This window comes from Zonotrichia albicollis, chromosome W (genome assembly GCF_047830755.1).
Source record: "Zonotrichia albicollis isolate bZonAlb1 chromosome W, bZonAlb1.hap1, whole genome shotgun sequence".
NCBI classification, from domain to species: Eukaryota; Metazoa; Chordata; class Aves; order Passeriformes; family Passerellidae; genus Zonotrichia; species Zonotrichia albicollis.
Genome location: NC_133859.1, coordinates 6,384,415 through 6,399,920, shown reverse-complemented (window position 1 = coordinate 6,399,920; position 15,506 = coordinate 6,384,415). Strand labels below are relative to the sequence as shown.

The 15,506-nt window shown below is 43.1% G+C and overlaps 1 protein-coding gene across 14 annotated transcripts in view; it reads left to right on the top strand.

The window, feature by feature from the left end:
* The window catches only part of LOC141726952 (ubiquitin-associated protein 1-like), a 176,760-nt gene that overhangs the window by 91,161 nt on the left and 70,093 nt on the right, over nucleotides 1-15,506 (top strand). For 7 of the 14 annotated variants that reach the window (XM_074532076.1, XM_074532079.1, XM_074532075.1 and 4 more), the window contains 2 exons: nucleotides 230-427; nucleotides 1,871-1,972. In XM_074532076.1, the coding sequence (XP_074388177.1) occupies nucleotides 230-427; nucleotides 1,871-1,972 (300 nt within the window). The other 7 variants (XM_074532067.1, XM_074532073.1, XM_074532070.1 and 4 more) reach the window with 6 other exon arrangements.

The window sequence follows — 15,506 nt, the reverse complement described above, 5'->3', positions numbered from 1 at the left end:
TATATTGGCAAGAATCTGAGTTGCTGGTTGCTGTTTTGAGGGTTAAAAAAGTATGGTGGGAATCAGACTGTGCACTGTTGGTTTCATCCAAACAGTGAGTAACTTCCCAAGGGCAGTCTAGAAAGCCTCTTGGATTAATTATATGGGGTATCCTGGTTCTGCACTAGCCAGAAACAGGATGAAGGGATGCAGATGGCCATCACCTCAGCCTCTGGATTTTCCCCTTTAGGTAACACACCAAAATTTCCCAGTGTCTAAAGTGCCCAATAATATCAGCTGCACAAAACTGTCAGGTGACCCTGCTCCTGAACTACAGCAGGCCCTCTCTGCTAGTGAGAGGCAGTGCATAGAGACAGTTGTCAACATGGGGTATGCACCTGAGGACGTCCTGAAAGCCATGAAGAAGAAGGGGCAGAACATAGACCAGGTAAGAGCTTGTGCAGTGGGAAGAAACCCTTGACTGGATGCTGATTCTGCTGAGAAACAAACCTAGGTTTACAAAATGTATAGGGGGAATATATTTATTCTAACAAGGGGTTGCAGCCTGTAACTGCCATGGTGTTAACCACTAGAGAAGTTGTCAGCTAGTAATAAAGGCTCCCAAAACCAAAGAAAAGAGCGTCCACACTTGTTTCTGATGAGAAACTGAGTCAACCACACCTGTGGATGCTGGGTAAGAGCTGCACTGAGCTTGGGATGGGCCCTATGCTCCATGTTAAGCTGGGAGAGGTACTGGGCCTTCCCAGAAGCCACAAAACCATCCAAAGGAAGCTTAGCATGGCTCTATGCCATGCTTTGTGCCATGTGACAATAAACCAGCCAACTTCCCTTGTTCTGAGCATGGGTTGCAATGCTGATGTCTATACTTGTAGAGAGGGATTTTGCCCCTGCAGGCTTACATCCCTGAAAGCCTCTTGCAAGGCATGACTGACCAACTTTCTTTAAGTGTGCTGTGTTGCTTCCTGCCTCATTGTGTTGCCTCAAACACTTGCTAAAACCAGGTCATTGAACATTAAGTGCGACAGGGTGAAGTGTGGCTCTGTGTCTTGGATCTGCTTCAAACATTTTAAAGCAGGAAGAGTGTGGCCAAACTTTCTGTGTGGGAAACCCTTGGTAAACTGTGTGCAGAGCATTGCCTAGCAGGACTGTGCCTGTTGCCTGGGGAGGAGGAGCGTCCCAGTGACTCCTTGCGGAGCTGATCTGCTTGCCCACCACCTACATATCAAAAGTGATTTAAGCTGTGTGCTGGAGTGAACTGTAGTATCAAATTTAAAAATATGTCCCTTAGGATGGTGGTTTTAAATCCTGCTGTATTTGCAAGCTGTGTTATTTTGTGGACCTAGCATTACCTATCAGACATTTCCCCCACCTCTCAAAATTGAGGACAGATAAGAAATTTGGCAGTGGTTTCTGTGCATGTGAGCTGGGATTTGCAGCTCACTCACTAGTATGCTGAGTTGATCTTTAAAGACTGAATGCTTTCAGATTGCATTAGCTCTTGTGACTGACTGAGAGAAAGCTAAAAGCTGAGACATCTTGACTGTTGAATCTACAGTTTCATCTTAAAAACTTGTAGTATAAAAAGCACAGTTAAACTTCTAAAAATTGGCTTGTGAGACTGTTTTGACTAGAGCAGATGATGTTCAGAGCTGGTGGGAGAATACAGGAGGACAAAAGAGCTCATCTGCTTTCTCTGAACAAGTTCTTGCATAAAGACTGTCTCAGATCTACTAGGAAGAATTTTATCTGAGTTCCTGGTAAAGCCTGGGGTAAAGTCATGCTGAGCACCTCTGCATGTACAAAGACGGTATTCAGCCATGTGTTGCAGATGCTGCTCTGAAAGTTTAGTTTCTTCTCTTCATTCCCACAGGTTTTGGATTACCTGTTTGTACATGGACAGCTTTGTGAGAAGGGCTTTGATCCACTTCTTGTTGAAGCAGCTTTGGAAATGTACCAGTGTTCAGAGGAGAAGGTGAGGACACAATGTGTACAGGAATAGAGGCAATGTGCAGTTCCTCTGGATGATGTAATTCTGGCTTTTGTGGTAATGCCACCTTGCTTCCAAAACTGACTGCTGAAGGGCATTCCTGATGTGATAAAGTGACTATGTGTTAAAGCATTAGAATTATACCATGTTCCTTTATCATTCTCACTTGTGTGCATTTTTATGGAGACAGGATTTTTTCAAGACCCTGCTTATTCTGGTTGCAATGTTTTGAACCCAGAGTTCTCTTGTGAGCGAGGTGCTTGGTACAGAAACCGTCAATTTCAGAAGCAGCAAATTATCTTTTAAAACCTGCCAGCCTCCCCTGACTGTGAAATTTTTTAATTGTTTGGCTGTTTTACAAACACCAAAAGTACAGAGACAGGAGCAAGTAGCCAGCTCAGAAGACAGCAGGATCTTTTAAAGTTTGGTTGTCTGTTATGTGCCCAGTTATTTTATGAAATCTTTAGATGTGCAACCCAACCCCCCAGACATAGAATGGTTTGAGTTGGAAGGGACCATAAAGATCATCTAGTTCAAACCACTCCCCCTTCCCCCATAGGCAGGGACCTCTGAAAGGTGCTCAAAGCCCTAACTTTTCTTGGCAACCTGTTCCAGTGTCTGACCACCTTCACAGTAAAACATTTCTTCCTAATATCTAACACAAATCTACCCTCTTTCAGCTGAAAGTCATCCCCCCTTGTCCTATCACTCCATGCCCTTGTAAATAATAATTTTCCAGCTCTCTTGTAGCCCCTTTAGGTATTTGAAGGCTGCTACAAAGTCTTCTCAGAGCCTTGTCTTTTCAATGCTGAGCAATCCCAACTCTCTCAGCCTGTCTTCATTGGAGAGATGCTCCACCGCTCTGATTATTTTCATGGCCTCCTCTGGACTCGTTCCAACAGGTCCACATCTTTCTTGTGCTTGGGACCCTAGATCTGAATGCAGTACTCTGGATGAAGTCTCACCAGAGCAGAGCGGGAGAATCACCTCCCTTGACCTGCTGCTCACACTGCTTTTGATGCAACCCAGGATACACTTGGCTTTCTGGGGTGCAAGTGCGCACAGCTGGGTTATGTCCAGCCTCTCATATACTAGCATCCCCAAGTCCTTCTCAGCAGAGCAGCTCTCAATATATTTATCCCCCAGCCTGTATTGATCCCAGTGTTTACCCTGACCCAGGTTCAAGACCTTGCACTTGGACTTGTTGAACTTCATGAAGTTTGTACAGGCCCACCTGTCAAGGTCACTCTAGATGGCATCCCTTCCCTCTAGTGTGTCAACTGCACCACACAGCTTGGTCTCATCTACTGAGGGTGCGCTCAATCCCTGTCCATGCCACCAAGAAAGATGTTAAACATCACCGGTCCCAATACCAACCCCTGAAGAACACCACTCATCACTGGTCTCCACTTGGACATTGAGCCCTTGACTGCAACTCTTTGAGTGCGACCGTCCAGCCAATTCCTTATGCACCGTGTGGTGCACCCTTTTAATCCATGTCTCTCCAGTTTAGAGACAAGGATGTCATGTGGGACAGTGTCAAATGCTTTGCACAAGTCCAGATAGATGATGTCAGCTGCTACTGATGTCATATATATACCTTCTTGCCTTTCTTGGACTTTGTGATGTGCTTGCAAACAAAGGAAGAGCCTTTTGATATCAAGGGCTACTGTGCTGTTCTCAAAGTCAACGTAACTTTAAAAAAATTCAGATGCAACAGTAGTTAGGAGATGTGGGGGAGCATGGTGACATTAATATGAGTCTGTTAAGCCAGGCTGACAAATTTCCTACTGGGAGAGACACCCCTGCAGACTGAACTTTGGTGCCCTTTGATGAAGAGACGTTTAGAAATGCAGGCCTGCAAACCCAGGGAACTGAAGGTGAGGCTCCTTGGGCTACTGCACCCAGAGCTCTGCCAACTGTGGTGTGAGCAGACTTTCTCCAACCATTGGAATGGGCTGTACTTGGGGTGTAGAAATCCACCCTATGGGGTGCCCAGTCACTGAAGATTGGCTGTGTGCTAAACTTCCAATGAGCACTGATCCTCTTTTCTCTTGCAAATAATGGACTGTCTGTGTCTTTCAGATGACAGAACTTCTCCAACTAATGAGTCGATTTAAAGAAATGGGCTTTGAACTAAAAGACATTAATGAGGTCTTATTACTACATAACAATGACCAACAGAAAGCTTTGGAAGATTTGATGGCCCGTGCAGGAGCCAGCTGAAAACATAGTCCGGGATTCTCATCATGCAGCAGAGCAAGACCAGGGTGACCTAATCTCAGCAAGGAGTTTGGCTTTTTGCATATAAGGGAGAATGTCTGAGCAAGCCCACCCATGTGCATCACTCCAGCATTTCTCTTTCCACTGAAAGCTAACTTTCTTTCTTAAATTAAAATTTTAAAGTGTCCTTTCTTAAGTTTCCTTTTTTACAGCTTGGCCACAGAGAGTTTAGACTGTCCAGTCTCTACTGGAATTGTACGTAGGTAGAGATGGGGTGGTTTCTCCCACTCACCTTTGCACAGGAGTTGAACAGAACATTTTTGGTTCTGAAATTAGGATTCTTTGGTTCTTTGAAGCTGCTTTCATGGTGTCTACTTGTACTGAATTACTTGATTGTGTCATAGTCCAGATTAACTGGTTACATTTGACCTTTAGTGCAATGGAGTTTTATTTTTGGGGGGGAAAAATTAGTCGGCAACTTAGTAAAATACTGTTTCAGAAACTGTTGCTATGCATAAAGAGAGAGCCTGTTCCTCTTGAGTTTTTTCACCCATGCATCCAACACTTCTGCCAGACATGAGCGTTCAATGCTTAGTGGTCTGTAAATTCCCTTGAAACGGGTAAGTTGTGAATTCTGTCTGGACCTGCAACTTATGTTGGTTTTTGAACCTGAAGGCAGAGAGCTGGAGCTTAGTATTCTTAAGCCTCCATGTTTGTAGGATATTTAAGGCAATTCTCTGCTAGGAAATCAGTTCTCTTTTTGTTTTAAATAATACTCAGTGTGATGCAGGAGGTTCCTTTCAAGCACTTTCTTTAAAAGAGATATACTCACTGCATTAGTTCCATTTCTCACACTGCTATAGAATTGCATAATAGCATCTAGTACTAGAAATCAGGTTTTTGGTTGTTTTGATAGCTTAAGTTCTAAATACTTAAAATATCAACAGTCTTGAGGAATCTTTAAAGTAATTCACTAAATATTTTGATTCTGTTGAAGAAAAACTAACAAAATCCTCAATATAACTCCCAGTGTCATGGTTCCCATCTCTCATGCTCTTTGGCTTCAAAAAATGAACAATTTGATGGATCCTGCCTGCTCCTGTAGGCACACATGCGCACTGTGTGTTGGGCAGAACAACTAGAGGTCTCCAGGCAGACAGCTGCAGTGGTACAAAAACCACATCTAGGGATCCAAACTAGTGTTACGGCATGGAGCTGGGAGCACTGAGAACTTAGGCAGGGAAAAATGACTTGCCTCATTTCCTCAGTTTAAGTTTTTCAGTAGGAGGTTTTAGCTCATCAGGACCCTGAAGGAGATGACATTTGTCTCTATTATGTTGTTAACTTTATATGACCAAAACATGTAATTTGGGTCCAGTGTTAATGCCTGGAGTTGTCAGTGTGGTTCTCAACTACATTAATTACCTTTTCTTAAAACAAAATGATGCTAAGAAAATATGTAGCTGGTAAGTATCTCGGAAGTGTGGAGATGAATGATGAATAGGACCAGGACAGATTGCCTTGCACGTATCCCATAGTATTGAGCTTCACCAGCTTCTATTAGTGGGACTGAAATTAAAACTTATCTAAGAAGGACATTCATCGGCTGGTGGATCAGCAGCTGCTGCCTCTGTGGGTGCAGGTAAAGCAGTTGTCCAGCTTTCCTTCCCAGGTGAGAAATGTGACAGTTTGAAATGAAGAAATGGGGTTCCTGATTAATCAGAAAAGCTGGAAAACAAAACTTGAACTTCTTTACTGTCACTGCTGAGAGCATTCAGTTGTGTTGCTTGTTTCAATTTTCTCACAATTAATATCCAAACAAATCTGTCTGGTACTAGACAATCTTGAAAGGGCAAGAAGTGTTGCCAGCAAAGAAACAATTATTTAGACCAAACTTCTGAATAAAATCATCTCTTCAGTTGTGTTAATGTGTGTTGTTTTTCTGGTCTCCCCACTACAGTAACCACTCTGCTTATGGAGACTGTTGTAGAGGTGAGAGCAGAGAGGTGAAGATGGAAACTGATACCTGTAAAGCTGGTGGTCTCCTTCCAAAAAGATGTACCCCTCTGTCTCTTCCCTGGTGACACAGCTCTTCCTTTGTCAGTGAGATTTTTTTATTTACATCTGTATTAGGTTTGCATGGCCAGCTTTTGGTAGAAGAGGGGCTATGAGCATGGCTTCTGTGAGAAGATGCCAGAATCTTACCTCATGTCCCATAGAGCCAATGACAGCTGGTTCCAAGATGTGCCCATTACTGTCCAAAGCTAAGTCAATTTGGAATGGTGATAACCTGTGATAACATATTTGGAAAAGGGAAAAAACTGGAACAACAGCCAAAAAAGAGTTGAGAATATTTGTGCAAACTGCAGACACCAAGGTCAGTAAAGAAGGTGGGGGAGGAGGTCCACTAGGGACTGGAGCAAAGAGCCTGCTTCAGCCTGTGGTGAAGACCATGGTGAAGCAGGTTGTCCTCCTGCAGCCACAGTGAAGGAGATATCCACCCTGCAGCCTGTGGAATACCCCATGCCAGAGCAGGTGCCCCAAGGAGGCTGGGACCCTGTGGGAAGCCCATGCTGGAGCTGGCTCCTGGCAGGACCTGTGGCCCCATGGAGAGGACTTCACACTGGATCAGGTTTTCTGGCAGGATTTTGACCCTATGGGGGACCCAGGCTGGAGCAGCCTGTTCCTGAAGGACTACACCCCGTGGAAAGGACCCCATGCTGGAGAAGTTTGTGGAGGACTGTCTCCCATGAGTGGGACCCCATGCTGGAGCAGGGAAAGAGTGAAGAGAAAGGAGCAGCAGAGATGATGTGATGAACTCCCATCCTCCCTGAGCTGATTGGAGGGGAGGAGGTAGAGAATTTGAGAGTGAAATTGAGCCTGAGAACAAGGAAAGGGTGTTTTAAGGGTTGTTTTTTATTTATCACTAGTCTACTATGATTTGATTTGCAATAAATTAAATAATCTCTTCAAGTCAAGTCTGTTTTGCCTGTGACTGTAATTGCTGAGTGATCTCACAGTCCTTATTTATTCCCTTGAGACTTTTGTTGTATTTTCTCCTGCCCTGTTCCATTGAAGAGGGGTAATGATAGAGCAGCTTGGGGGTGATTAACCTGGTGGATTAGGGGAGAGGCAGTTCTGAAGAAACATGTAACAAATGACACAATGTAATGAGACTTGAATGTTGTTCTGGGCACTATGCATCATTAGTTACTTGGGTACTATTGTTCTCTCCTGCCAAGTTATGAACAAAATTCAGCCTGCATGTGGGGAGGTCCTGCTGATAACTGGTGTGAGACTGGACTCTGCCCTGCTGCTAGCTCGTGAGATCACAGAATCACAGATGATGACTGCATCCCCAGTGACACTTGAAGCCTTAGAGCTTTTCCTTAGGTTCTTGGACCAGACTGATTTATGTACCTGATTTATGTACCTAGCACTACTTATGTTTTTCAGTTTGTCTTGGTTTGAAAAGACAGGCATCTGCTAAGGAAGGCAGGAGACTCCCCTGAAATGGAAAATGTAAACCTCCTCCCTCCGAATTATTATAATTTTGAAATTAAGAAGCTCTCAGGCAAAGATATGGGCGTAGGAATAACAGTTCTTCATTAGGAAAGAAAATTAAAATAAAATAAAAATGCAGTAATACGAAACAATACTGACAGAGTCAGAATATGACCTGACACCCTGTTGGTCAGGGTGTTGGTAGCAGTCCAATTAAGTGGTGGCTGCAGTCCTCTTGGAGTGACAGATGTGGTTCTGTTGAAGCAGTGATCTTGGAGAAGGGTGTAGTTTTCCTCTGGAGATCCAGTGGTGGTGTAGATAGGCCTGGTCTTCCTCTGGGAATCCAGTAGGAAATGGCTTCTGGTGGTGTTCCAAATCTCAGATTATATCCAGGTAGGAATGCTTGGCTCTTCCCCCTGAACAGAGCATCATACAATGGGATGATGTAATTGTATCAGTTATGCAGTGAGACTCAATGGCCCATTAACAGGATATTTTCCAGGAGAGAGGATTGGCTGTGGAAGAGATAAAGTAAACTGCCCAATTAACAGAAGATAACTGCCCCACCTCTAACGGAAAATAGAATAAACACCCCCAAAACATATCTTACAACCCAGGACACAGTTGCACTTATCTTTTACTACAAAATATGAATTGTTTAATTAATATTAGAATTTTCTCTATTCCAATTTCATTTTATGAATTTATGCTTCTCTAGTAAGTTCAGAAGTTGAAAGCTAATAACTTTCCAGATTTCTAGTGATTTATAAGAAATGGGCTGATGCAGAAATTTCACACCATACTGCTCAAATTCTAGAAGTCAATATGAAACCTGCATATGAGGATCAGGAAACATTAAGATTCTGCAAAAGAGTATGTATTAATTATATTCATAGAATATCCTGAGTTTGAAGGGACCCACAGGGATCACTGAAGTCCAAGTCCTGGCCCTGCACAGCACCATCTCCAAGAATCACACCATGTGCCGGAGAGTATTGTCCAAATGCTTCTTGAACTCTATCAGGCTTGGTGCTTTGACCACTTCCCTGGGAAGCCTGTTGCAGTGCCCAACCACCCTTGGGGTGAATAACTTTTTTCTAATCATAGAATCATAGAATGGTTTGCGTTGAAAAGGACCTTGAACACCATCTAGTTCCAGCCCCCCTGCCATGGGCAGGATCACCTTCCATGAGACCAGGTTGCTCAAAGCACTGTCCAACCTGGCCTTCAACACTTTCAGGGATGGGGCAGCCACAGCTTCCCTGGTCAACCTGTGCCAGTATCTCATCATCCTCACAGTAAAGAATTTCTTCCTAACATTTAATCTAAACCTACTCTTTCAGTTTGAAGCCATTCTCCCTTGTCCTGTTGTTGCCTATAATCAAAAGAGAAAAAACCCTTGCAACAGCGTTAGAATAGTAAAGTAAAAAGCAGACCTTTATTTGGAAGCTTCCAGGTATTCTGGTAGTGATGGGCACACCTGGCACAAGATTTCTACAATTTTATAAGGTTAATTAATTAGAATATCTAACAGGTACAAGCAATAGGAGATTCAGTTGCTCCAGTAACTCGCCCCTGGGTCAACCCCTTGGAGTTGGTCCAAGGGCTTCTTTGCCCCACTTCTTGTTGTATCTTATTTTAGATCCCTGTCATAGTTTTACATGAGAAACATTTAAAGAAGTGATACAAAACTTCCAGCCACTGCAAGGCTGAACACACCTCTGTGAAAAAACACATGTTAAAAGATGAAAGAAACCTGAGAACTTCCTCTTCTACTTCCAGCTAGGAGCGAAGTAACACAGCTGGGCGGCCCCTGCCACGGGGCTGGGCCAGCCAGCCTTACTGGGCTGGGCCTCCTTCCCCCCGGGCTGCCTGCTGCCCCCTGCTTCCCCATCAGCTGCTAGGCAGTAAAAGGGGGGTGCTCCAGGGCCTAATAGAGCTGGCATTACTAACATGTAGCTGCTTTCTACACCCCTCCCCCCCTCAGCGTGGAGCCCAGCCAAACCCGCCGGGACGACACTGGGAATTTTACCCCAGTGGAATTTGCCCACAACCATTGGGCAGGGGTGTTATAAATGATCAATCGAAAAGCCAAATTTATCAAAATGCGAAAAAGATATTTTTTGTTTTCCCACGACCAAAATACAGTCCTTAAAAATCCCACAGACAAAGAGACAGTGTCGAGCCTGGGATTGGTGCTGGGTGAACCTAACTCTGACCTCTATCACATCAGACCTTCCCCTGTTCATCAGTACCACTTCTTGCGGGGCTATTTTATGCAATTTTTTATGACTGACGCAGAGAAGTCCCAATTTCTTTTGTAATTCTGCATATTCAAGACAGTTTCTTTCACTGTGTAGAGCTGGACAATCACTGTTTCCTGAGCAGTAGCCGGTGTTAATTGTGTCAGGGGAAGTAGCGTATTCAGATGTATTTTTCTGGTGACTTCTGTTATCTTGATCGATGGTATCAGTAGGGTGATGATCATCCTTGGGCATCTTCTGATCACTTGGGAGAGTGGCATTCATCGCGTTGGACACGTCTATTAATAAGTTAACTGGATATTGTTCTCCTGCCACCTTCAGGAACCTTGAGATTCCAAGTAGACATCTGCCTCTGGGCTGCTTGCAGTCAGAGACTCGTTTGGTTTTCAAAATCTTATAAAATACATTAATTATTTCATAAAATATATTACAGGGGGAAAGAGAAAGCACCACCCCCCCCCCCCCGGGTGTGCTACTACTACTACTAAGTTCCAACCTAATTCCATCCGAACCGCTTCCCCAACCACAATTCCCGCCATCCATAGCACCCAGCCCGACCAACCAGGGTCAAGTTGACCATTTACATGCTCCTATCGGGAGCTGAAATCCTCCTATAAACTGTGGAGAAAGGACTCTTTTTCCCTATAACACATGAAACAACAAGGAGATTAAGAGTTTAAATTGATATTGAACAAAGACCTTCATGTTAAAGTAGCTGTAATCCCATGAAAAGTTTAAACAGAGAAAAAGAGAGAAGAATAGTCCTGTACCCCCAGGAGGAGATCTCTGTTCCCAGAGATAAAGATGATTTTAGACACAGATAATGAGAACTTTTACCTTTAAACAACTCATCTTTAAAAGAATATCCCATAAGTTAACATGACCCATCATCAAACTTTTAGAAGGCTTGTAGAAAATAAAAAGGACTTCACGATGGCAAGGTTCCCCCGGTGGCTGTTATCAGTGAAGAAATTAAAAACCAGAAGAAAACTGTTTTTTTTTCATCTTGTAAAAAAATCTCCATAACATTTACAAGAGAAATTCCTCTCCCTGAATAAACTAAAGGAAAACTATTTTAGAGGTAGTAAACTAACTAGAAATTTTAGGTTTTGTTTCTTTACATTATCAATAGAAAAGACAAAGTTGTGGAGAGAGGAAAAGTGTTCTGAAAGGTTTCTTTTAATTCTTACTACTTTCTTCTACTTTTAATTACAATTAATAAAATTTTCTTTATACAGTTTTAAGGTTTTAAACCTACTTTACCTTTCTCCTAATCCTATCTCGCAACAAGAAGTGAATACTTTAGTAATTAAACAACACCAAATCCACCACACTCTTTAATGCATTTACCAAGAAATCACAAAATTAATAAAATCTCAAACTAATGAACCAAAACCACAACAGCCCCCTACTTGGAATAAGACTAAACAATATTTCAGGAATTTATTAAAGGTTAGCTTATTGTTCTAAAATCTAGGGGGAAAGGGTAGTGTGAAAAACGCCAATCACTTGTTTTTAAAATTTTAAAAGTTTAATAGAAATAAAATGGCTATTAAAATAGTAATATAATTAGAGTAATAAAAATTTGAACAATTTAGATTAGGACGAGACAATAAAAACAAAGAGTTACAGACAGTCCAGGTACCTCTTTCTGGGCACAATAAGCCTGAAAAAGGACACATGTTAACAGAGAATTAACCCTTAAAAACAATAGCCTGTTGCACATTCATACACCTCATACATGATGCATAAATTCCATTCAAACAAAGGATTCTGACTGGTCAGTGTCAGCTTCTTCCTCTTAATCCTAATGGGGTCTTCAGGGCTGAGTGAGGAGGGAAGAAGTTAATTTCTTCTGATAAGAAGGCAATAAGTTCCCTTTCTCTGAAAGATTTAGGTGTCCTGTGGCTGCTATCTCAGTGCGAGTACCTCATTCCTTTCTTAAAAAAAGTCTCACATACATAGTTTCTATTTTAACATTATGTTATAGCCTAAAACTATATTTAACGCACTACTTAAAAATTAATGCAGCATAACTTTCTAACATAGCACATATAATATTAATTTTAATATATGAGAAAAGCCAATCATAAAATATGCATTTTTCATAGGTAGGAAAAGTACTGGAGTTACAGCCATGCATAAGCAATCTAAACATGTACAAATATATGAAAAAATATAAAAAGCTTAGGCATCACTGTCACTAGAGTTCCTGATGAAGAGTCCCTCTCTAGCTTCCTTGTAGGCCCCCTTCAGATACTAGATTTCTATGAAGTCTTCACATAGCCTTCTCTTCTCCAGTCTGAACAGCCCCAACTTTCTCAGCCTGTCTTCATAGGGAAGGTGCCCTAGTTCCCTTATCAATTTCATGGCCTTCCTCTGGACTTGCTCCAACAGTTCCATGTCCTTCTTATGTTGGGAGCACCAGAACTATATGCAGTATTCCAGGTGGGGTCTCACAAGAACAGAGTGGAGGGAGAGAATCACCTCCCTCGACCTGCTGGCCACACTGCTTTTGATACAGCCCAGGGTAGGGATGGGTTTCCTCCCCTGACACAGCTTCATGTCATTATCTTATGGTAAGAGGACAAATTGCTAAATGCTACTTTGGTTTAATTTTCTAGTACCCCCTGCTGGTTAATAAAAAGGAGTAGCATTTGGTTTCACAGTGAATGGCATATGTATCTGTCCTGGTTTAGGGCAAATTTTGGAGGAAACCTCCAAATGGGGTCCCTCTAGAAAGCAGATTTCAGTGGCCCCTCCCCCTACTGGTTTGGGAAAAGACTTCCTTAGAGAAAAGTGGAAAAAATCTGTTTATTTAACAAACAAAGTACCCACAAGCTTAAAAAAATATTTTACAATAAGACCTCTCGCTGTTCTGAAGAGATGGCAAATTCAGAAAGTCCTTTCTGTGGGTTGTAGCTCAGCTCACTCAGTCTCTTATCAGTCCCTCTGGTGCTGGAAAATGCTGTGTCCCAGGCACCGGTGGGCCACAGGCATGAGCCACTGGTGTTTTGCTGGGTTTCCAGTCCAGAGCAGGGTCGATCAGTTCCAAGAAAAAGAAAAGCCACAGTCTGGGGAACTTTTCTGCCTCAGCTAGCTAAAAAAACTAACTAGAAGCAAAAGAGAGCTCTCTCCCACTGTCTGTGCTGAAGACAACGCAATCTGGGAGCAGGAATGCAGGGGGCAAGTGCAGTTTCCGAAAACAAACTGTACACTTCTTTTCCCCCTCTTTGCTCTTGGAACCAGTCTTAAAGGTGCAGAATTTAATATCCAGCATAAACAGAACAGACAATTGGGGATACAAGCATCATAAAGTCACCCTGGCTAATTAAAATGAAAATAAGACTAAAGGAATTTAATGTTGTTATTAGTATTTAACAAAATATTTCTAAGCTTTTGTGTGAAGTGAATTCCAAAGCGAGTTGTGACTGAATTTCAACCATCTCCTAAACTTCAGGAAATTATAGCATCTTGTTCACACTACCATGGTCCCTACTATTAGTATCTTTTTCAACAGGAGGTGTGCTGTCTTTGAGGAGATGTGCATAATTTGATGGCATCAAAGTACCTTGTGCATTAGAATTTACTAGAGTGCTATACTCCTCTGGGTCTGACATGGCAAGCCATTGGATCCACACAGTCCAGCAAACCCAGTTGTCCCTCTCCTCCACCTGGCAGGAGGAGTCAGGGCCCCTCTAGTACTGATCACAGGATTCTCCACTTCTCCACTTACTTCTTGTAGAAATGAATTAAACTGATCAGAACTTATTTCCCAAGGATTAGGAGTAAAATCATCCCCTCCACTCTGCCTAGAAAAATCCCCACTGGAAACTGGATCAGCAGCAACTTTCCTGGAAGAATCCTCATTGGTGATTGACCTACCCTTCAATTCCTGTACCCGTTCCCCTAGGGTTTTCCATCCCATTTCATCATGCCCTCTCCATGGACCCACAGATGAAAAACCACAGGGTATCTCATGGTGTGTATCTTGTATATCCTCTCTCTTGAGTGAAAGGATGCCTGCTGTCAATTGCTGAAATGTGGGCCCATACAGGTGGGGAGTAGGACATATCCTCTCTGAGTTGGTGAAACTCCCAGGTCAGTTTATTGGGCATTTTTTTCCATGGCTGAGATGACTGAGGAAGGGGTGCTGTCTTTATATTCCTGGAGTTGACAAACCATGACATCTATTGCTGGTGGCTCATCGTCTTTCCAGAAGACTCTTGCCAGAGAGCAAAGTCAAGATGGGGGAGAAGCTCCCTTCTCCTGACCACATGGTGGAGAGAGACAACAAAAGAAAAAAAGACAACACAGCAAGTGAACCTCCACGATTACAAAACTCCTTCATCCCTCTAACAACAACCAACAGGGTACAAGGACAAAATAAAAGAAATCCGGAGTCCAAACCAGTCAAATGCCTCTTGTCATGGTTTGACGCTGGCACAATGCCAGCGCACCCATGAAAATATATTTTCCTCAAACAACTGCTGTGAGATGCGACCAGGAGCAGAGCGGGCTCAAGCTTAGAAATAAAAAAAAAACTTTATTAACCTACAGCTATAATAAAAGGAATGCACAGAATTCAGAATGAAAACCTTCCAAAACATTCCTCCTCCCCCCCACACAATTTCTACCAAAACACAGTGAGACAAAACCTTGGATTCTCAATCAAGTTACCACCCCTCAGATAATCAATTCTCAGTTCATCAAGGGAGAGAGGAGCTGCTCTTCTACCATAGGTATCCCAGGAAACACAGTTGGAACCTCTTGTGTTTCCATGTCACGCATGGTACTGCCTGAAGAAAATCTGCCATCTTGGCATCTTCCTTCCACGTACAACGCTCTCACCACCGTTCATGGACCAAAACTGCTTATAGGGTTCCCTTTTAAGGATACTTTGCCAAGTACAAAAAAAGCAACAACTTCTCACTTTCGGGACAAAGTTCCCCCCATTTTCACTCCCCTGGGGCCGAGGGTGTTAAGAACAGAAATCTTCCCTGAAGACAGAGGGCACCACCACACCCTCCTCATCCTTATCTGTTCACTTCACTACAGCACTTGGCAGTCACTGCAACAGGTCACTCTCTTGGCTGAAGCCATTGCATCCCCCTAAATACAGTCTCTGTGTTACAGAAAAAATAAGTTCAATCTATGGCTATACAAGAAAAGAGTCCAGCCAAAGGTCACTCCACCATCTTCTCCCACCTAGGATTCTTCCCCATCTTCTTTTGACATCCTTCACTTGCTCAGACATTCGCCACACTTGCCCATTTCCTTCTATTTCATGTCTGTCTCTCTTCTCATTCAAATCAAGGAGGATTAGTGTTCCCCAAAGTTTTCATTGTCCGAGAAAAGGGCTAAAATCTCAGGCTCTGCTTGCCCAGGACTCCCACAGCAGAGGCCGGCACCCTCTCGCCTCACCCCCTCCCTTCTCCTTCTTAGCTGTACTGCCAGCACATGATATCAAATTTCAAGGTGGCACAGGCACAGGCGTGCTCTCTCTCTTTCTCTCTCTCCCTGCAGGC